At 31.9% G+C, this 22,519-nt stretch overlaps 2 protein-coding genes across 2 annotated transcripts in view; one reads left to right on the top strand and one right to left on the bottom strand.

The window, feature by feature from the left end:
* Positions 1 to 2,751: 2,751 nt before the first annotated feature.
* LOC116775990 (probable chitinase 10) overlaps positions 2,752 to 22,519 on the bottom strand; it is a 40,712-nt gene continuing 20,944 nt past the window's right edge. Inside the window, exons 2-19 of the mRNA XM_032669065.2 lie at positions 21,014 to 21,092; positions 20,269 to 20,471; positions 19,145 to 19,382; positions 17,889 to 18,068; positions 11,957 to 12,080; positions 10,826 to 11,007; positions 10,517 to 10,644; positions 9,762 to 9,886; positions 9,326 to 9,439; positions 8,433 to 8,641; positions 6,650 to 6,867; positions 5,629 to 5,783; positions 5,188 to 5,359; positions 4,914 to 5,030; positions 4,323 to 4,458; positions 3,944 to 4,116; positions 3,563 to 3,764; positions 2,752 to 3,400 (exon numbers count right to left, since the gene is read on the bottom strand). Coding sequence (XP_032524956.2) covers positions 3,186 to 3,400; positions 3,563 to 3,764; positions 3,944 to 4,116; positions 4,323 to 4,458; positions 4,914 to 5,030; positions 5,188 to 5,359; positions 5,629 to 5,783; positions 6,650 to 6,867; positions 8,433 to 8,641; positions 9,326 to 9,439; positions 9,762 to 9,886; positions 10,517 to 10,644; positions 10,826 to 11,007; positions 11,957 to 12,080; positions 17,889 to 18,068; positions 19,145 to 19,382; positions 20,269 to 20,471; positions 21,014 to 21,092 — 2,970 coding nt within the window. The 3' untranslated portion in view covers positions 2,752 to 3,185. The remainder of the gene's footprint in view (positions 3,401 to 3,562; positions 3,765 to 3,943; positions 4,117 to 4,322; positions 4,459 to 4,913; positions 5,031 to 5,187; positions 5,360 to 5,628; positions 5,784 to 6,649; positions 6,868 to 8,432; positions 8,642 to 9,325; positions 9,440 to 9,761; positions 9,887 to 10,516; positions 10,645 to 10,825; positions 11,008 to 11,956; positions 12,081 to 17,888; positions 18,069 to 19,144; positions 19,383 to 20,268; positions 20,472 to 21,013; positions 21,093 to 22,519) is intronic.
* LOC116776634 (uncharacterized) overlaps positions 16,144 to 22,519 on the top strand; it is a 46,525-nt gene continuing 40,149 nt past the window's right edge. The window contains 1 exon segment of the mRNA XM_061521265.1: positions 16,144 to 16,632. Coding sequence (XP_061377249.1) covers positions 16,597 to 16,632 — 36 coding nt within the window. The 5' untranslated portion in view covers positions 16,144 to 16,596.

The following is a 22,519-nucleotide window of genomic DNA, read 5'->3' as shown; positions in this document are numbered from 1 at the left end:
CTGGTGCTGCGAAATTGGAATTTATTACAAAGGAATAAGGAAGACTTTGCATTACATGAACATTTTGTATTAGAAGTCGCTTTGGACACGGGTCACGCACGCACACTTAATTTTGTACAACATTTGTTCACGGCACTTTTGGAATATTAATAATCTTTTTGTAATCGGCGTTTAAATTGATTTAGTACGTTTAGGCTTATCAGGTCCGAAATATATGTTTATGACCATAATCATCTTTATTTAACAGGATATTTTTCTGCTAACTTTAATAACTTCAGAAGACGCAGACTTGATAAAATAATTCATAAGTAAAATTTTGAATATTGTTTGTGAGAAAAATTATAAAAGTTCTATTACAGGATTTTATTGTGTTCATCGTAAAACATAGATGTGTGTCTGGCAAAAACAAAAATAAAATACAATTAAATATCAACATTTTTTAAATGTCTAAAATTATTCAGATGATAACGATTTAGATGTTTTATTTTTTTATGTTAAGTCAGAATATTAGTAAGCTTCTTGATCTGGAATCTTAATTAAATTTGTCTTTGACTAATTTTCCACTATTATATCCTTCAAAAAAGCTAAAAAACAGCTAAAGTAAGATTGTACTAATTTATAATATACGAGGAATTGAAAAATAACTGCCCTTCAGACTTAATCGTAAATTGTTTTTATTTAAAAATTTTCACTGAACATTAATGTATCTTAATGGATGTACTTTTTCTGTTACTTCATCTTATTTATGATAAACAGCAATGAAAATTGAGTTTGACAAGGCCATAAAACATAAACCCAAGAATCCCTGAAGATTTGCTAACTCAATAACTAGATACAAGCTACTGACGGTGAAATCTCTGGCGGGCACTTGGAAACTTTGTTGAAAATCAAGGGATAACAGCAGCTAATACGAAAAACTGTCTTATTTGATGTTGGACTTTATAAAACATGAAGTATTGTATTTTATTATGTTCTTAAAATGCTTATTCATACTCGGACGTGTACAAAGTTGTAAGTTAAATAAAAATTGGCTATTATAAGAGCTATCAAGAGGGAAAAATAATCAGAAAAGAAAAAAAATAATAGAAAAATATTAACTAACATAATAATTTGAAAAGCATATATTTTATAATGTAATATATATGTTAAATATATATGTAAGTAAACCAATTTTATATGGCTCGAAAAAATCCCCTTACTACAAAGCAAATCGTAGATCGCTACAAAGGCAATTATAGATTCATTAAAAAGGATCAAGAATTTGGATTCCATTAGCGCCATATTGTTCCTATCTATTTATTATTTATTTGTTATTTTGTTCTGATTTGGAACTTGTATCTTTATAATATGATTGATTATCGTATAACAGCGAAACTAACTAGAAAATCGCATGTACATATATAAATACGGTTCAAACGTACACGCTGCATTCTAAATATATCCCTATGCTTTTGTCATAAAGTTAAAACTCGTATGTCATCGCTGTACGTGTATTTAGTGGATGAAAATCCATTCGGAACCGGAATCAGGATATGGAGTCTCATACAATAAACACAATGCCTCGTAACGCTTTCATATTGTAATCATTTACGTTCCAACTACAGCGAACATGACTTCGGATACATTCCCAACGAATATCGCTTCAAGCGCGTTCTCCGAAAATTAATTGTCGACTAGGCTTTACTATTTAACTCATAGCATTTCTAAGCACTTTTAATGAAGTAAATTTTATGAGTGAAAACACAAAAGCGTTCCTTATAAATTATGTTAGTGTGTAACATCTTTGAATTGTCAGAAAGATTTATGCTTTATTTGTAGATTTGATATTTTTTTTAAAGTTCGTCAAGTAATGCAAAATTATTTATTTAGAGATGTCTTAGTATTTTTCTTTATCTTTTATTTTTATTAACTTTATGTTTAGTATCTTTTAGAACTTTACTTCCGTTATAAAGTTACTCTATATAACTTTAATTTTGTGACTAACCTCGCTGAACAATAATGTCGATGCTGCAAAAGTGACCAAACGATGTATTCATATCAGGCCACATACATTTTTGTTACCGTCGTAAGAGTCGATATTACATTTATTCTATGAATAATAAAGGTTACCTTTAAAACAACACTTAATTTCAAATAGAGCAGTGTAGACATATTCACTTTATTAGTAGTAAATGGTGTCAAAACAGCCTAAGAAGGTTATATTAGCGGCTAAAATTAGCTTAATCTACAAATCAGGTCGAAAGAATCCTTACTTAAAAATTCAGGTGATCATTGTGTCCGTTTATGGAAGTTTTTTGGAAATATATTTATATAATACAACCCCTTCTTCAGACGATACAAAATTAAAAAATAAAATAAAAATGAAAACAACCGTTTTAATTTATTATATTTTTTTAATAATACTCTTACATCTCTTTTGTATCTAGATACAGTATTTACAAAAAACCTTAAAACTATTTTTCTACTTATAATAAACATTGAATTCCAACTAAATTAATGTCACAAAATATTATATGTTAAATGTCACCATTGTTATAGTGACAGGGGCAGTGATTCGTTGCTGATCTGAGTATTGACAGACAGAAAACATAAATGTTGTTCAACTAACACTATATTAATAAATATTAGTATCACAAAAACACACAATACGACACATTGAGAAACGTCACATATGTAAAAAAAAATATCATAATTGTGTATCTTTGAGAAACACGAGCAATTTTAAAAATAATTATATATAATTTTACGATCTTAAAAAATGATGATTAAAGTTGCATTTAAGTCAATCATTCCATACAAATAATGATTGGTTTAAGTATAACATATCACACGTATATTTATAGTAAACAAATATTACATTGATTCATAACTTTGTTTATTACGATTTCGATGATAAGAACGAGTATTACGAGAATCGAAGTATAATTCTAATGAAGTGAACCACGATATTAACATACAAAAAGATCATTTAAATCTAATATAAAAATTAAAATTATATTACATCAAACACAGCTACACATCCTGATTGTAATTTAATCGTCCGATACTATAATCGGTTAGAAAATAAATAAATCCAAACACTATGAATCCAGTAATCACTTAAATGGATGTCAATCACAGAAGATTTAACATATTGTCAAATAAATTTTTGGGTTATTATTACCAGAGACTATTTGAAGTGATGTTTACCTTTTAGCAGGTGGTGCTTGGGTGTGGTGAGTACAACCTTCGACGTTTTCAGGCCAATCGCAGACGTTCTCGTTGGGATTGAAGACTAGGTTCGATGGGCACGGCATGTGGTGTTTGCGTTCACCCTCACACATGTAGTACATGGTGCAGTCAGCCTTATCTGGGTGATAGGAAATGTGGCCATCTTCCTCTTCGCAAACAACTTCGGTAGCTGTATTAAATAAAATGTATGTTATTATTATCAATGATACTATTAAGATGTACTTATTAATAAATTTGAAATGTGTTAAAGTAAGACAAAAATATGTGGAATGAAGATATCCTTGAATATAGCTAGTAATATTTTAAAGGATTCTAGTTTTGATATACTTACGATCTTTAGTAGTATATTGGCCATTAGGGTTGGATGACTCATAGGGGCCGTCATATTCCAGTTTAACTTTATAGTCTCCGAGCTCCTGCTTCATGGTGGTTATGAGCGGGTACTTGCCGGTACCACACGAGCCTCGGAAGTCATCCATGTCCACAGACCACACCATGATACCACCAAAACCTTCCTCTTTGAGCCACGCCATCTAGAAAAAAATATGCTGGGTTAGGATTTTACACATAACTAATATTTATTCACAAACAAGTGCAAGGTCTATTAATAATATCAGAATAAGAGTTAAGAATGTTAAGTGAAGAGTATTTTTATTTGATCAATGCTTATGAAAAAATATCACTGATTCGAGGTATTTATGAAAAAACATACCTTAGTCTTAAGTGATCTTTCATCATCAAATCCAACCCACTGATCCTGTCGGTACGCGAAGGGTACCATCTGTTCGTTGTCCCAGACCAAAGTGGTGTTGTCTTCACGGAGGAAATCGCAGATCTCATAGTACGACATGAAGCCAGCCTCGTTTGTAAATGGACCCGTCAGACCTTTGTGAATTTTTTTGAAATATTGAAAATTAATATCACGAACTTTAAGGAGATGAAAATGCTTTTTTTAAGCTTTACTCTCGTTATGGATTAATTTAAATGAAATCTTCTCGTTATATTTAATGGTGTTAAGTTACAGTGAATCAAGGTTTATGTAAATTGGTGGACTATTTTAGTAATAGAAAAACTATTCTCCGTGTACTCACCACCTCCAGAGGCGGGTGCTCCGATATCAAATTGAGTTTCATTGATTAAAGTGAATGATCTTCCATATGTCGGCATTCCTATCATTAGCTTTTCCTTGGGTGCACCTTGACGAACCCACTCGCGAGCTGAATAGTCCTGTAAAAAGATATACATAAGCAAATTTTAGACCAGAATCATATGTACAGTTTACCATGAATGATTACAAATATACTTCAAGGTTATGGAAGAATAATGTGCTATTATTTTAAAACAATTTTTTATGCTAAAAACTATTATTATAAAATAATAATTACATAAATATCTAACAAACCGTTCCTGACATTAACATTACAGATAATTTTAAGAGCAATTACTTTAGTCAAATTGGGAAATACATTGTAAAAGTCCTCTTAAACTTTTCAGAATACATTGAACTGCTGCTTTGAAAGTTTAAACCGCTTGTAGCTGGTCAACAGAAAGACAAGCTATTACAAGTTCGACGTCTAAAACTATTAAAACTAAGGAGTTTCAAAGTGGATACCTCTATTTTGCTTTGAAAAGTTAAATTGTGTAAAAAGAGGCAGCGTTGGGTTTAAACTTCGAATACTTACCACGGTGAGTTTCTTCTGGTAGCTGGTGGCGCTTTCGAGCGGGAAAAGAGGGCTGTTGTGACCAACTTGACGTTCCCACTGACCGTGGAAGTCGTATGTCATCACGTTTATGTAATCCTGTTGAAAATTTCACGTAATATATATATTTTCTTTCCGTTTTTTAAATGTTGTTACAATTACTTGTTGGAGGTTTTGCTCATACTAACGACTGTGAGTAAATTTATACTTATGTAATGTATAAATAATTTTATCATAACATTAATATGTTACTTACCAAATATTTAGATATTTCAGGAACGTCGTATCCAGCTGCAATAGCCTCAAAGGAGGCTGGAACGGCAGCAGACAGCAACAGGCGAGGTTGGCTTGAAGTCTTCGCTTCTCCCTCAAAGGCTAACCGAAGTTCTTTAAGTAAAGAAACAAATGCGGCCCTGTCGTCAGCACCTCTGTAAGAAATCATAAATGAAAATATTATAGTATAGTAATAATAGTAACTTTAAAGAGAAAATACAACTATGTAATACATTTTCATAAAGCGTATCAAATACTGTTAAATAATGTAAGACGAGTTTAGTATCCTTTTCTCTTATCCAAAGTATCATAAAACGACGTATAATATTACGCTTACAAAATATTTTAAGCCGAAATGGAAAATACATGTTGACTAAAGTAACTTTTTACGAGAATCATCGTGAAAGCTTTCAGGGTGTCGTACCTTGGATATTCCCAGTCTATATCCAGCCCGTTGAACTGATAGTCTCTCAGAAACTCGATGGCTTCGTAAACAAATTGATTCATGCGGAACACGTTGGACGTGAGTTCTTTGAAGGGTGTCGAACCGAACGCCCAGCCTCCGATTGCCAATAATACCTGAAATCAATACATCTCTTATAAATCTGTGTAAATAAAACTAATATTTTGAAATGAGACATTTTCATCACGGTCGCAAATTAACCGAAACGTCGGGAGCATGTAGTTTAAGTTAATAAAAAACAGGTATGGTATCCAAAAATATTAATATTATTTAAACGAATACTCGCGAAAGTATCACATATCATTATTATGAAATATCATCATATATGGCTGTTTGTGTTTATGTATATATGGGTGTTTGTTATCTTATTTAAAACAAAAAATTTTGGAAGTAGACCGTTAGGTTAAACTTATACCGCATTATATGCCAATCTTGTTTATAATTTACAATTGTCATATTGCTTTTAGAAGCTTCATACTGTAAACTCAGATGATATCAATAATTAAATTAGCTTTTGCGACTTATATCACTAAAAGGATTCGTCTTGTTACACGTGGAGTGGATACATAAAGCGAGTTTATTTCGGGAAAGAATTTATGAAAAATAAATTTAATAAAATTCTGAAATATAAAAATAATAAAGAAGATCAATATTTTCTTAATTAATTTACAAAGCCAAAGCAAATAAAGCCATTAGCCATTAGAAACAGTTGTTCTTGGGTAGTATCGTAATCGGATCTCGAGTCGGATTGCTTCTTGAAACATTCAAGAGGCTGTAACTCCACCAGTACAATGTTGTTTTACCTCAAGTTCTCTTGAAATGGAGAAGTTAATTATAATAAAACAAAGTTACGCCCACATAATACAGTTGTTGTGGTGGCCATAGCACGACTTTAATTTATAAAGCGGGGTGATATTTATTTGAATGATTCTTTTTTCTTTGCGATATTTATGTTCTGTCCTGTAAAATTAAATAATCTTACCTTCAAGTTCGGGTTCTTTTCTCTCAAAGCGACCACTTTATCGTACATTTCTGAGTCCTTTTCGTCGCCTTCAGAGAGTTTATGATCCTTGAGTGTAGCGAAGGCGTATATAATATGGGTACAGAGTGTGGGATCAACGTTCTCTGGCATAAAACGACCAGCACTGGGCCGTTTAGACGACCATGATGTCAGGTAGCAAAGGATTTGTGGCTCACGCCCTGCGGAAAAAAATATTTATTTTATATGCAATATACTATAGAGTAACTCATTACTTTTATTTTTAAAGTAATTCAGGCCAAAGATTGTTTAAAAACAAAATAGAGCAAGAATTTTTTTTTAGGTATAGTGAATCTCGATTCTCATCGTATGAACCATCTCATTCACATTGAAAGATAACGTCAAATATTTCACTATCACCTTTGATAAATGATACAGGGAAGTAAAATGATGATTTCACTTCCAGTTTGAAATGTGATTCAATAAAAAATACATTAGGTAGTATCTTAGTGACTCTAAGATATTGAATATCATCCATCATGCGGAAGGAGATGCTTTATTAGATTTGATTTCTTACACTGACATCTTTAACTGGTAGAAATTGATATCTTCGAGATTGCTTTTCGATTTCATTGTAATGCAATCGTTATATGATAAGCCTTAAAAAACTTTTAGAGTCGATTTTTATTAAATATTAAAAGACCAAATAAGGATCTTCTTCAATTTATAAGAGTCTCCGATAAAACCGCTGTAACAAGCATTCATTCCAAGTCACTGTCACTCATATACATCAAACTTTATAGAAAGCGTACTTAAGGAAATTGCTTTCGCCGTTCCAACATATAATTTATTACACAACAAAGTCGCGAGAAACTTAAAAGTACCCTTGTAATGATTGTCGTTCAGCTTCATAGAACTCGTAAGACTAAATCACAACTCGCAAAGCCCATTCCGATGACACCAAATTATCGAGAGCCCTATAAACCCTTTCATGAAGGTAAATCGAACACGTCGGATCTAAATCCGTGGTTCTGAAAACTTTGGCCGTAAACGGCTTAAGTATAAAATCACTCGACGTCTGAAACTTTCAGTAACTGTGTCACGGGTTCTCGTCTTTCGAAGTCATTGCCAGCAGTTGAGAATAAGTATCAAGAAGTATTTTTACTGCCTCTTACAGTTGTATATTGGCTTTTAATGTCACTTCTATGACTCATGTTTGCTTTATACTGCGACAATAATCTATCTTTTAAGTGAGAGTTTATAAATAACGGACACTAAACGTTAATGTTTTTAACCAGAAGGTTATCTCTGTTTACAGATTGTAAATTATAAATTTATATAAAAAAAATCATTGATTTAAAAATAACGTAAGTATTTGTAACTAAAATGTGATATTAAGTTAATAGGAGACAATACCAATTTCGAAAGTTATTGCGGTGAAATCGAAGGAAATAAGTGCTTCTGTAGGCTATAATTTGCTCGATGTGTTTTTAACGACAGAGGGATATTGTAACATGGATTTGATTTTTACACATTAATCATCAATTCCTCGTATCTTACACGAAAACATGATATAAAGTTAGCAGGTTTTAGTACTTTAGTAGATACTTTTTTCCATTCGTTCGCAATAAAAATCATCATGTTAGTACACAATTTGGAATGATTCGAATGCTGCAAGGTTACTTGGATAAAAGTAATCGAAACGTAGGGAACATGTAAAAATAAATAAAAAATAAAATATCAACTTAAAATTATTAAAGACTATAGATTATTTGGATTCACTCACTGTTTTTGTCAATCGATACTGCGTTGTTATTTTTAATAACGTGAGTCTTGGTGGGTTTCTTTATTTTGCTAAGTTTCTCCTGTATCTCCGACAGGCTGAGTTTGATGGGTGAAGGTTTCTCTGTCACTTCCACGATGACGCTGGCGGCTACTTTAGACCAGTCGACGTCCTTCTTGTCTTTACCACGAGATATGCCGCGAAGTTCCTCCCTTGAAACAAAAAATCATTCTTTAATGACAACCCTTATATCAGAAACTAACTGGTTTCAAACCCGACCTTGACCGAATACCGTGTCGAAGTTGTATTATCATTAGTGTCGGTAAATTTAACTAATTATTAATAAGATAAATGAATAAAATTTAAAAAATTAATCAAATCGAATGACAATATCCGTTGAGTTCAATAGTGCGTTTATTATTTTGTTGAAATAACATTTAATAATATATAAAAAGTACAGTACTGCGTAAAAGGTGCTCCTAGACACTCAGATTGTCTTCAGTCTTTGCTCAAGAAAATTCAGATAAAAGAAAATTTTGATTTGTTCACTCCATTAAGTACAGAGACGAAATGTTTACGAACCATTTAGCGTTTTGTAGATCTATATAAAGCTTTCTTTACTAAATGATACAGAAAATAAAGCTAAGATTGCAATGTTTTTACATTACGGAGAATAAAATGGGAGGAAACAATATGTACTTTGACTTTTATTTGATTCTTATTTATATATATCTTCAAAATGTATACTGATATTGCTTACATTCCTCTGATTATGAATCCTACTAAAATTGTTTCAATTTATCAAGTTATAATATAAATGATATAATCGTATGGCGGCTGGAAATATACTAGCTTTTTAAATACTTCCAAAAAACAGCACATTTTAACAAACTGACCTCATAGCACCAATCAGAGGATACTTCACGTCTCCGCCGCAGACGGACCCAGAGAAGTCATCCATGTCAACGGACCACACCATGGCACCACCGAAACCATTGTCTTTGATCCACCTTCGAACAAAACCAGCAATGAATAATGTATCATGAATCCAGTTTTACAGAACCATTTAAAATAAATCTAATATAATGCTAAAGTTATACAGAATATTAAAATAATGTTGGAAGTTTGTACGTTCAAGAAACTCACTGAATATTTTTAATTTTCTGTTATATAATTCAAACTTTAAAAGGATTTGTGATAAGACGTTCTCGTTGTAACTCCGAGTATTTATTAAATTGGATTCGGAATTGTTTCATTGATTCAATACATAAAATTCGTATCTTAAAGTCTGTTTGAATTTAGTTAAAAACTTATTATAAGAGATAATCTTACCTCATTTTGTTTCTTATGGACCTTTCGTCGTCAAAGCCGACCCATTGGTCGCCTTGAATGGCGTAGGGAACTTTCATTTCTTCATCCCAAACATAAGCTCCACCATTTTTCAAAATTTCACAAACCTATACAAATTAATTAAGTAACGTTTATATTTGTTAAGTTAACATAATCCAGGTTTTTTTTTTTATAAAACCTAAGAACAATAAAAAGTGACAAAGAACGTCTTGCCTACGCCTGTTTTTATAAAATTAAAACAAAATTCATGATCTATTCAGAATCGGATTAACATAAAAAAAATTGACTTTATAAAAAGTGATAATGTGAAAAAAATATATATCTTGATTTTTTAATAAAAGGTACGCCTAAATAACATCGGGTAGACTGAATCGGCGTAAAACGCGTCATAAATTTTAGTATTCATTAAGTGAGCTGTAAATTGCAAATAAGAAAAAGGAAAGCCCTTTTATCTGGCCTTTAACCTTGGAATGAAAGATCTTGTCAGCTACTAAGTTTCTTATGAGACAAGCTTGTAAACGGCAGAGTTGTTGAAGCTCGTTTACATTATGTCGGTACGATTAACCTATGATATGTAACTTTAAGGAAAAGTGTTAAGAATGTATTGATGGGTTTATCATTTTTTATTTTTATATAAAATGAGTGTTAAGAATCATTGAATTAAATGAGTTAATCGGACCGACGTTATGTAAGCGTAGCATCGAATACCTGTAGTAATAATTTTTAATTAAAATCACCTCGTAATACGCCAGGAAGCCCGCCTCCTTTGTGTACTCCCCAGCCTTACCGCCACCACTCGCCGGGGAATTTACTTTAAAATTGTTCATGTTGGACAGGGTGAAGGTTCTCCCGTAGGTTGGCATCCCTGAAATGTGTGTTCTTAGAATTCTCTGGAAACGTTCAAAGACAGCTCGGGATGTTTTGAGTTGTAGAGGATTAAAACAATGTTATTCGTTATTTACATCATCCTTTAGACTTTCTGACATGGACTAAAATGAGTACAAACTAAATAATACTTGGGGTGTTAGATTTCAGTTAAATCTTACCAATAACCAGTTTCTCCTTGGGAGCACCAAGTTTGACCCACAAGTGGGCGGCGTGGTCTACTGACAGCTGTTTTCTCCACTCTGAATCTGATGATGGAGAGTAAAGAGGTGCGTTGTGTCCTGTCTCCCTCTCCCATTTACCGTGGAAATCGTAAGCCATGACGTTTATGAAGTCCAAGTAACTGTTTATAAATAAAATAAAATAAAGCGCCTGACATTTTAACATGACAATAATTTCTTTTCCGTGTAATGTCTATTCGGATTATTCTATCTCAAATATTTCCTGTACATAATGTTTAAAATGTGTAAGGTAGCTCGGACTTCATACAAGCTATTAATGATTCCGCGTTTTAACATTCACGTCTTGAAAATGTATTACAGAATATTCTATGAAGAATGAAAATATGTCCAGAGGGGAGCATTCATATAAATATGTTTTGAAAACCTGACAACTTGATAACAGCATGAATTCAAAAGGAGGCTATATTTTAAAACGGACTTCATATGAGAATTTATACTTGTATCGAATGCAACTGTATTAGAATGCAAGTCTCTAGTTGAAGTTATGGTTATTTGAATAAGGTTTGATATGTGATAACAAATGACATACAATTGTGAAATACTATGCGGTTTTGTTGTATTTTTCAGTAAAGTTGTGATTTTTATCAAGTCACGTGACGTAGAAGATGCTGCTGTCGGTTTGTTATCTATACATCACATAAACACAATTCTAGTGTCGGTTTGTAATATTGAAATATCTGTTTTTACTAGGTACATGCTTATAAACGGTACATACATTAAAATAACATTTTTTTACAGTGTTTGCCTCTTGTTTGTTCCGGCTAATATCTGAAATGGCTGGACCGCTTTTGTCGAAACTTTTATTGGCGGGTAGCTGATGTAATAAGGAGTAACTTAAACTACTTTATATCCCGATCTTGAAAATAAACAATAACACGCGCGAACAGTTTTATTTTTTACGCAGATGAAGTCGTGGGTAACAAACAGCTAGACATATTTCAAAGCACATATCATCTGTTTCTCTCTTAAAACAATTCCTATATCCACGCTGATGAAGTCTTTGAAAAAAGCTACGTAAAAAACTCAGAAAAAAGACATGGTTGTTTTTACCTAGCAACAGCGGGAACATCATAACCACTTTTGATGTTGTCAGGTCCGACTGGAACAGCAGCGGTCAGGAGAAGACGTGGCTTCTTCACTTCTTGCGCTTCCGCTTCGAATGCTTCGCGTAGTTCTAGCAATGAGAGAAAGTTATACAGATAAATTTCCATAGCATGGTCCATACACATGTTTGTATAATTTCAAATTATTTTGAAACCATACCATTACTATTAGTTCAATCATTACTTAATAATCACCGTTTACATAACCTTTACTGACAAGATATGACAATAGTTTAGCGCGTTATGGCATACACGGCTGTAAATTTCCGTACACATTGGCAATCGGTTACAGTCGAATGGTTACGTGAACTTCTAAATAGCGCTGAATATTATCGACAAACATAATCTCCGTCGAGGTACTGACTAAATAGAATTACAAAACAAATAATCGGGCAATATTTTGAATTGACTCGAAATTGCTGTTTCCACGATCGTGGGACATTTAACTGAAGGCATTTAGAAAGGACAGTAATGTAGCAAGGACGGTGACGGTTTAATATCGTCTGGACAAACGCAACACGGTATAACAATGTATTTAAACTAGATATTTAAAACTGTGAGTTTACTATAAAAATGTAAAGGTAAATTAAATAATAATAGTTATATTCATATAAGTCGATTTTTCTTTATAATTTAAGAACAAAAACTTAAGTCATTCTATACGAATCCAGTCGCAGGATCGGTGATTGTAACAGCTTTAAAGTGAATGGAGTTATTAAGGAATTCACGATTCGAATTCGCGCTTAAATCATTTTGTGCGATGACCATATAGAGCTGTTATTTAATGAATTCATAGCTTTATTTTTATGTTTACATTATTACTTTAAAGAAAAGACAATAAAGAAAACTGTGAGTTAAATTGGATATTTATAGAAAATAGTTTTTTATTTTACTTAAATTAAATTTAAAAGAATACATCAGTAAATCTTATTCATTGTTACTTCGCCAGCGACTTCGCTATATTTATATTATATTGGTAGCAATTTGTTAGTAAAGTTGGAACTTGTAATTGACGTCATTAATATAGGTTTTACTCAAATTAAATGGTTTTCACGATTTAAAATAACATTGTACGTGACCATCGTTTAAAAGCTATTCATAGTGATTGCATTTAAAAGTAATTTTCACACAATCTCTTCTATGAAAAATGTATAGGAAATTTAAAAAAAAACGAATTGTCTATTTGTTCATTGTTCCCAGACAAATGCAATATACTTGAGAGATACTGTGAGGTCATTATAGTAAATACTTAAAAGTCGACGTTCGAGCATCTTGTTACAAATGTCAAGGTCAAATGAATATATGCAACGATTTATTAAAGGTCAACAAATTTTACCTTCTTGGGGTTTATTTAAATTGGAGTTTCAAACTATAGCCTCTTCAGTTTCGAATGTAACCTTTTGACACTCCCAATTTCATTACCTTTAATTTTAAACCAAAGCTACATATACTCTATTTAAACTTTGTACCATTACTACGTACTGTCCAAAATATCTCTGGCTTAAAAGTATAAACGTCCCATAAATAAACCAACTTGCAGATTTGTTGGCGAAAACAAATTAAATAAAACGAGACCCTTCTTGTTTGCATAAACTGTACCCTCATTTATAAATAAATTATTGTTCATACCTTTGTAAATATGGGACGGAAAAACAAACAGCATGCGTTTATAAAACTCAAAAATTTATCAACTCCATATAAAGAGTGTTAACAAAAAAAAGAGACACAAAATATAACACGCCATTGGAAGTCTATTAAAATAAGTAACGATTATCAAATAACGAATGGAATTTCTAACACAAAATCTGACCCACAATGATAGTATCTTTAAGTAAGTATTAACAATTTAGCAGAATATTTATTTATATTTGAAGTATTTGTTAAAGAATATTACAACCACTAATCGAGCGTAAAACCCACATGGAATATGCATACACATTTTAATTTAGCATTGGTCTCAGGTCTTTTTGCACAAAAAAAAAATGTGATTTTTATATAAAAAAAAATCCCCAAAACTCAATTGCCATCCAGAATTTTTATATTTAATGCTTGGCGGTCGTAAAAGTTAAATCTTCTTCGTGATTCAGATTCACTTCCAATATAAAATATTAGGTAAATGACTTATCTGGGTAATGATATTGTTTTTTTGATTCGCACGGATCAAGGCTTTGATCGTGTTCAATATTATAAAATACGAGTATAAGTCAACAGGCGACTAGCATTACGCTAGTTCAAATGATAAGTTTTTAATAACAGTGAGATAAATCTATTGATGGATTACACTTTATCGTCTTTTAGACTAATACATTTGCGTGAATCATTATAACTATTTCTTTACTTCTTACGGCAACTTGCTTTTTGGACTGGCTAGTTCCCCGCCTACTTTATCCGAACCCAAATTTCAAGGTGACGTTCGAATGTAGATAAAAAATAAATTTAAACTCGTTTAATAATAGTCATGATAGCAAAATACTTTAAGATGAATCTAAGAGCGGTATCCAATATATTTAAGATCCAATGTTTTGCTTCATAAACATTTGTTAAGCCATAAAACTATAGAGTAAAGTGTGTTACATACAATTGTATTAGTTGTTGGCATCGTTACATCATATAATATAAGACTTGTTGAAATACACGAACTTAACTCAGTATCAAAAGTTTTGCTGAAACACAACTGGGGTCTTAAAATGTATTCACTAACTGAGATAGTTTACAAAACAAGCCGATTATGGTTTCAGGTTCAATAGTAACTATTGTTTTGATTTTATTAAAATACAATACAACATCCTGTCTTCACAGTTAAATTTATTTTTAATATATTCCGATGCGCAATATATTGCCTTCTATTCATTTATCTCGATTAATTTAATTGTATCTTTTTATTAAAGCCAAAGTTTGATATAAACATATATATCCCTCACACTCTGGCTTAACAAATACGTTCCTTCAAACTTTTGCCTTTTTCTATTTTTCACACAAACATATCCACATTAGGTTATAAACATATATAAGTTTGTACTTTAAACGCATACTAAATTATATATAAGATGATGTCGTATCCAACGTCAAACGAACTCCAAATCCGCCCAAGTCAAACTTAATCAGGCTTTGACGACTCAAAAGTCAGACGAGTGAGTCGTATGAGCTGTATCTATTTACATTGCACTAAACACGTAGAATAGATCCCGAGCTTTAATTACGCTCGTAGGCTCACAGTTTATGATGCTTTGAAACGATTTTGTGGAGATAGACCTTGTGGCTTAACCGAATATGTGTAGTTGATATAAAAAAAATACAAATAAATCTTAGTTATTATGATGAGGTATAGATAGTTGAAATATAATAACGTATTTAAAATATAAATCTGTCGTGACTCAAAAAAATTTTTCTTATTGTAAATTTTTTATCTTAAACCTGTATTTTATGTTTTAATGTTGTATACAAAAAATAATAATTAATTTATAATAAATTATCGTTAAAATTATTCCAGCTCCTCATAAACATATCTTTTAAACAAGTTCCAAAGTATAAAGCTGTGAGCAATACGCCATTTCCACATACACCCGTCTAATTTACTATCAACGTAACATTAACATTACAAAATAAACCAAAGACCGACGTTTTAAGTTTCAAAATAGCGTGACCTGTTTTAGGTTGCAAATATCCAAGAGAGAGTAAATAACGCAGAGATATGTAATAAGAGGCCAGATTCTGTTTAAAGTCGCGAATTTGTTGTCTTCATACGTACGTCTGAAGAAGCTTTAGGGGCATCTCGCATGCTAATGGAACAGTCCGTCTTCAAGCGAAATATTCTTGCGAAAAAAAAGAACCTAAGAGATTTAAAGTCCGCACATTAACAAGAACAAAGGTATTATACCAAACGCTTTAAGTCTCAAAGTTTTTTAGTTACACCACCTCAAAGCTGAACGTTATTGCGGAAATCCATACATATATCGATATATGTAAAATATTCGCAAGGTACATAATATACAGCAACTATTCAGATAAAGAATAAACTATTCATTTCATGTTTACAATGTCTATAAAAGACGTCATAATATTTTAATGGCCAGACAGTTATTTTTATAGCTGCCACGGTTTTGGATAACATTTAACAGCCACGGATTGGATTGGATAAACTATAAATACGTTGCGTCGTTTGAGGGAGGAGACTTGGTGTGTAAAGAAATAAATCATAAGCAGAACGTACATACCAATATTTGTCGGTTTTTAAACTATTAGTGTGAGTGTCACGTGTCAGCTACGACATATAACAATAGGTTTACACAACCTTATTATTTCCCAAGCTTGAGTGACCCATCATTAGTTGTGTTATAGGAGTTGCGATAGGTTATCTGATTACGAAAGAAGAGAATAGACCTTACAGCATAGAAAAACTAAAAAAAACCAGTTTCGTTGGATATTACATATGTACAATCCTATCAATCAGAATATAAGTTCTCAGACATTTGAGTATATCAAAGTGTAGAATTGTGTTAAATAAAATGGTGGTCATGCAAGCAGAAATTTATTATTCAAGAAGTGGTCTCTTCAATATGTGAAAAGTGACGCAACTCGTTGGAGGTCATGACGGCGAACCTATGGGGTCACTACGTGCTCACCGTACATAAAGCATGATCTTCATATTGTAATAATATTTGCAAGTGACATTGTTAAGTTACATTATTTTAATAAACTCGCTTCCTTTGTAAGTAACACCATGTTATTGCCTTATAACTGGTGATAGATCAAATTGTGTAACTTAAAACATCAATTAGTTGTTTTTTTTTTATTTTATTATAATACGTATTATAAGATAGTTTAAATTAATATACAGAGAATACTTAAAAAAAATAATTATATAAAATTTTGTAACAGATAAATTATAACAAATATTCTACAAACAATGAGCACTTATAAAAAATAAACAAAAAGCCCGGATTTTAAATTTATAATGTTGTAAATTGGGTTAAAATTGGACTACAGTTTTACTTCTTACGAAACTTGCGTTAACAGCAAACGGTTAGTTGAGTACATGTTGTTTAAACATATGCAGACATCAAAGCGTCAATGTATTAAATATAATAATGAGATTAGTAATTTCATCCTGTGTTTCCTAACTAACCGCAAACGATCGCTCTCGGCGCATCAGATTTCAAGACTAAAATTAATTTATAAATACAAATGTAGCTTGCATTGGACTTAATAATTATATATTACTAACACACTTTCATCCCGAATGAATCATGAGAAATGAAAGTACAGTCACCTAAGAAAGTGTATATGAATATTTTAATCTTGACTCATATTTGCATGTTACATATTCTTAGTAAAAAACTTTTTGGGACTCCGCGAGATGTCAAGACTAAACCAGTTTCTGTGTCATTTTGACACTGGTTCAAAGATTGCATGACTAATATCTTGAGATTGAAGTTAGAAGGCAACAGTTAGTGCCTTAATCAATTAAAATATATACATACTGAAATACTAATTATGACTGTTGTGATTAAAGGTATTATGTAAATTTACAATATTTATAAAATGTATGAGCGAAAATTTTATGCCGCTGATCAAATACTATGAAATATTGGCAACACAATTCGTAGTCGACATTTCGAAACTCAATTTATTTTCATTCAATTCGAGAATCAAAAAGTAAATTTACAGATTAAAAAAAAAAAAAAAAGAAAAATTACAGAATATAAGCAAGGGAAAATAGATTTACATAAGATAAACAACACTGTTCTAGTGTAGAGACTTCAGCCTTATGATTTATTACGTCTTTAAACAAAAAATTATAAAACGTCTTCATGTTACTGATGCATTTTGATGCTTCCTGTATATATAAATGTCGGAAATGTTAATAGATCTTGTCTTACCTTTTAACAACAACACGTAGTTCTTCTTGTCGTCCCCGCCTTTAGGGTACTCCCAGTCCACATCCAAACCGTCAAAGTTCCTATCCCTGAGGTACGGTATCGCTGAGTATATGAATGTCTGTCTCGAGTAGCGAGTCGCTGTCATATCCTTAAACTTTTGAGTACCGAAGGACCAGCCGCCTAAGAATTTAAATTACATTAATATTTATAATATAAAAAATATTACTAACACACGGACACCATTGAAATTTTATTAAGATTCTGTTCTATTGGTAAATTTGTATTTGTAAATTATAGCTTAAACAATAATATTGTTATTTTACAAATACTTGAAATACTTTCTAAAAATATTGGCAACTGTAATGACGTGAAACTATCCGGTAATAGAATTTAATTTCAGTGAGACAATAGATACAAAGCAGTAATAGTACAAGGTACGTGCACAGTGTCATAAAATTCCATAGCACAAAGTTTAAACTATAACAATACAGCGTTTCCATGAAGTGAAGTGAATAGATCGACAAAAAATGTAGATTACGTATCGATTCTTTTGTTGCGGCACGTTTCGCTTATGAAAATAGACTTTTTTTTGTCGGAATTCTGTTAAAATAGGTGAAAATATGGAACACTCGATACGTGGGAACCGGCGCGTTTCACACAAGATGTCATCGTTATCGGTGATCTACACATGTGATGCTCGTCAACTTAATGAATGTACTCTTACTATGGCAATTATTTTGCAAACAACCAACCATTATAAGACCATATATATTTAAGTGAACACTTTCACGGGATTACGGATGTCCGTTCCAACGAAGGGCTAGTATTACTTCCTACAATACAAGGAAGTATTGGAATCGCATTAGAAAGTTCATGCTGTACATGGGCCGTGAGCTATGACAATTACGCAATGACATATTATAGCTGTCATGTAATCGTATCGTTTGCATACGACATACTCATATAGCCATAGTTACTTTGAATGTGCATAGGACTGTGCAAAGTGAAAACTAGGTGAAAGTAATATTGTCTGTTAGTTAAACCGATCATTAAAGGGCAGTGTGTTGTGTATTTACTTTAACAACAAAACGCCCGGAAAGATAATATAATTATCCAACCAATTACATTTGACGGTTGAAATACAAGGTATTTATCATAAATCATGATTGCAAGGCTCGTACGTGTTTTATATCAATTTAAAAGGTAGATTACATCATGTGTATTTTTTATATCCACCAAATTATGTGAAATATTACCTATAGCCAGAAGAGTCTTCAATTTCGGGTTAGCTTTTTTTAGTTCGTTGATTCTGTCGTAAAGCCCAGCTTTGCCATCCTTGGTCTCGTCGTTGGATTCGAAGGAGCCGAGCTTTCCTTTCTTCATCCATCCGAAGGCGAAAATGACGTGAGTGCAAAGGTCTGGCTGTATGTCCTCGGGTGTGAATTTACCAATTTTTGTTCTGTACTGAGACCAGTTCGTGTAGTAACAGACGATCTATAGAGAAAAAGTTATCATAAATTCAATTCCCCTATTTATTTACAGGCCCATTGCGCATAGTCCTCTTAAATATTAAGGTTACATTATTTGTAATTATTAGATTAATATTAAGATTTCCCCACCAATTGTGTACATTACCGACAATGTTTCCATGGAGAATGATAAAATTACTAACTTCTTCTTTGTATAATAAGTATTTTATCCTGGGATTGCAGATACTAGGTTTGAACATTAAATATCCTTACAAGTAGATAAATAGTAATTGCAGCATCATTATTGCTATCATGGCAACATTAAAACTCTATAAAATTATACCTTTATATTGAGCACATTAAAGGCAGCTTAATTGTCCTTATTTATACTATTGACCTAGCTAAAGCTTCAAGGAAAATTGACCTCAACGAGCTATACTATAGAAGTGTTAATGGCACCAAACTATAAATACGTATATGTATGATCACTATGAAGGTTAACAACTTCACTCATATCGCCTTCCAAAAGCTTTGTCCATATCCGCGTTGTAACTATTGAGAAAGACATAATACTTTAAAACAGTCGGATTTCGACTTATTTCCATATTGTTAAGGCTAAGATTTGCCTGGCCGAATGTTGAGTTGCTAAATGTAAATTTGTATCTAGGTATTGGCAAGGCTCAAGTTGAGAAGGCTGCCGTTTCCTGGCATGCCTCTCTAAGGGAAATTCATATTGCCTTTCTAAATAACCGGTCCGGCAGCAACATTAATTATATATTTTTTTATTAGCTCTGTATAAAACACTATGTAATGATTTGTTTGCTGAGTCATTGAGTATTTATATACGAATATTTTAAGTAATCATTTAAATAAAGATTTATATTTTTAAAGAATTATATATATAAACTCGCCTTGTAACCATCTTTATCTTTATGGTCTTCAGTGCCAACAGAATTGTCTATGGCCGCAGATGACTTGCGGCTAGCGACACTGGGCCGGCCACGGATCTTTGGCCTGTTCACGCTAGCCGATATCACCTGATCCGTGGATCTTGATACACTGGTTGTTACTGAAGTGGATACTTTGCTCGGTTTCCGTAATCTTCTGCGGACGCCTGGTAAAGAGAATAACAATAAGTACACTGTGCATGAAAATTTTGTATGACTTTACAAACAAAGTTGTAGCACATGGATACAGACTTAGGAATTCTGTTGAAATATATGAAAATCCCTTTTCACAATGTTACACATTTTAAATCACTATGCGGGCAAACAGATTTAAATTCTAGCACATAAAACTATAACTTCTGAAGTTCCTGTGAACTTTTCCTGTGCGCTTTCCAATTAAAAATAAACTTTAAAAGTAAAATATTACAGTTCAATTCACTTTAATATTTTTCGCAGCGCAGATCCAGTTCCGTGAGCTTTGAATTGAACACACGGGAAATTTATTACTTTGAAACGGATTGGAATACAGTAACCTCAAGTCTCTCGTGAAAATATTTCTTATTTGCGTATAAATACCATTTTTATTTCCAATACACAGTATGCTATTGGGATTTATATACACAATTTAAATGCGACAGAGAAACATAGTGATATAATTCTATGTTAAAGCAAACACATATATATTTTAAATTTAAAATACAATACGTACTTGATGAATCTGAGGACGGTGCTATTACTGTGATTATGAAGAGAAAGGTCACAATATACCGAAGGAGTCTCGGTGGCAGCTGAAACAATGAAAATATAATATATTACAATAAACGTATTAACTCCAAAATATAACTATATTTCCTGATTTCACTTATATATAATTAGTATTCCAAGAGGATAATCATAAATTGAGTTGCAGTCGTAGTGGCGGAGCTTGGGATAAATATCAGAATTAATATAACCATACTTCTAGAGTCTTAAATTCTTTTATCAACAAAATTTTAGCATTACATGACCAATTACTGAACGTGCTTTTCTAAGTCGAGGGAGGATTAAAATTGAAAATGTTCCACAAGTAAATTTTGCTTTTAAATAAATTTACACTCGAGACACAAAATATTTTAAGCAAATGCGTTGCTTGAAATATTTTGTTACCGAGTCGAAACTATTATTTCGTGTTATTTATTTTATTACTATCAGAATAAGTCACGATTATGCTAATAACTAATGGTCTTTGTATATATTTTGGAAATTCAATGAAAAAAAACTTAATTGATTGCCGGCTATCATTTATAAATGAACAAAAAATGTCTGTTTAAAGTTGTTTGGTTATTGATTAATTTAAATAAATCTTTTACGATCATTATTTATCCTTTGTATCTCCGTTTAATAATAAAGTCACATATTTTGCGTCTAGGTTAGGTTCTATATAAACAGGTTGTAAATTCGGTTCAGGATTACAGTTTTCGATTTCATGAATAATGCATCAGCCATCCGTTACAGATATTGGATTTTGAGGCAGGTTTGTAAAGTGCTATATCTATTTTAAATAACCACTCGAAAGGACATTCCAATTCTAATAAATCTATAATATTAAACAGAAAACTGGGTGGCGACATATTAACGATTTCGTTTTGAGATAAATGTTTGTGAAACTGGTTGTTTTGAATTATTTAAGGGTTTGGTAAAGTTTATTTCATATAAAAGTTATTAAGCTATGCTGAGACAAGCTCTATTATATGAAATAGTAGAGGGCATTGAATCAGTTCGTCCAGGACTCCTTAAACAAATTTTTAAGTAAGAAAAATTCAACAATATTTGTCACAAACTGTCATTGAACCCAAAACCTTTCGTAACCTTAAAACCAGATGCTGGCATGATTTCCAACCCTATCTTAAAATGCTTATATATTTTTTGTCAAAGTAAATACAGCCATTTTAATGAAACCTCAAAAAATTTTAACAAGGAAAATTTGCTAACAAATTTTCACGAGAGCATGTTGAAATGAAAGTCATAGGGTTAAAATTCAGAACTGCAGTTGAAAATGGTTTAAAATTTTGCAAAACCTCGGTGTATATCATTATATTTCGAGTGTGTTAACTTAGATCGTTTAAATTTTAAATCTTAATATAAGCAGCAATATAATCGTAAAAATGAAAAAAAGAATTATTATATAATAAAATTTCAGAGAGAAGTCTTTTTAAATAGAAAAAAAAGTTTAAAA

Source organism: Danaus plexippus, chromosome 8, assembly GCF_018135715.1.
Source record: "Danaus plexippus chromosome 8, MEX_DaPlex, whole genome shotgun sequence".
Taxonomy (NCBI): Eukaryota; Metazoa; Arthropoda; class Insecta; order Lepidoptera; family Nymphalidae; genus Danaus; species Danaus plexippus.
This window is presented reverse-complemented; position numbering and strand designations above follow the sequence as displayed.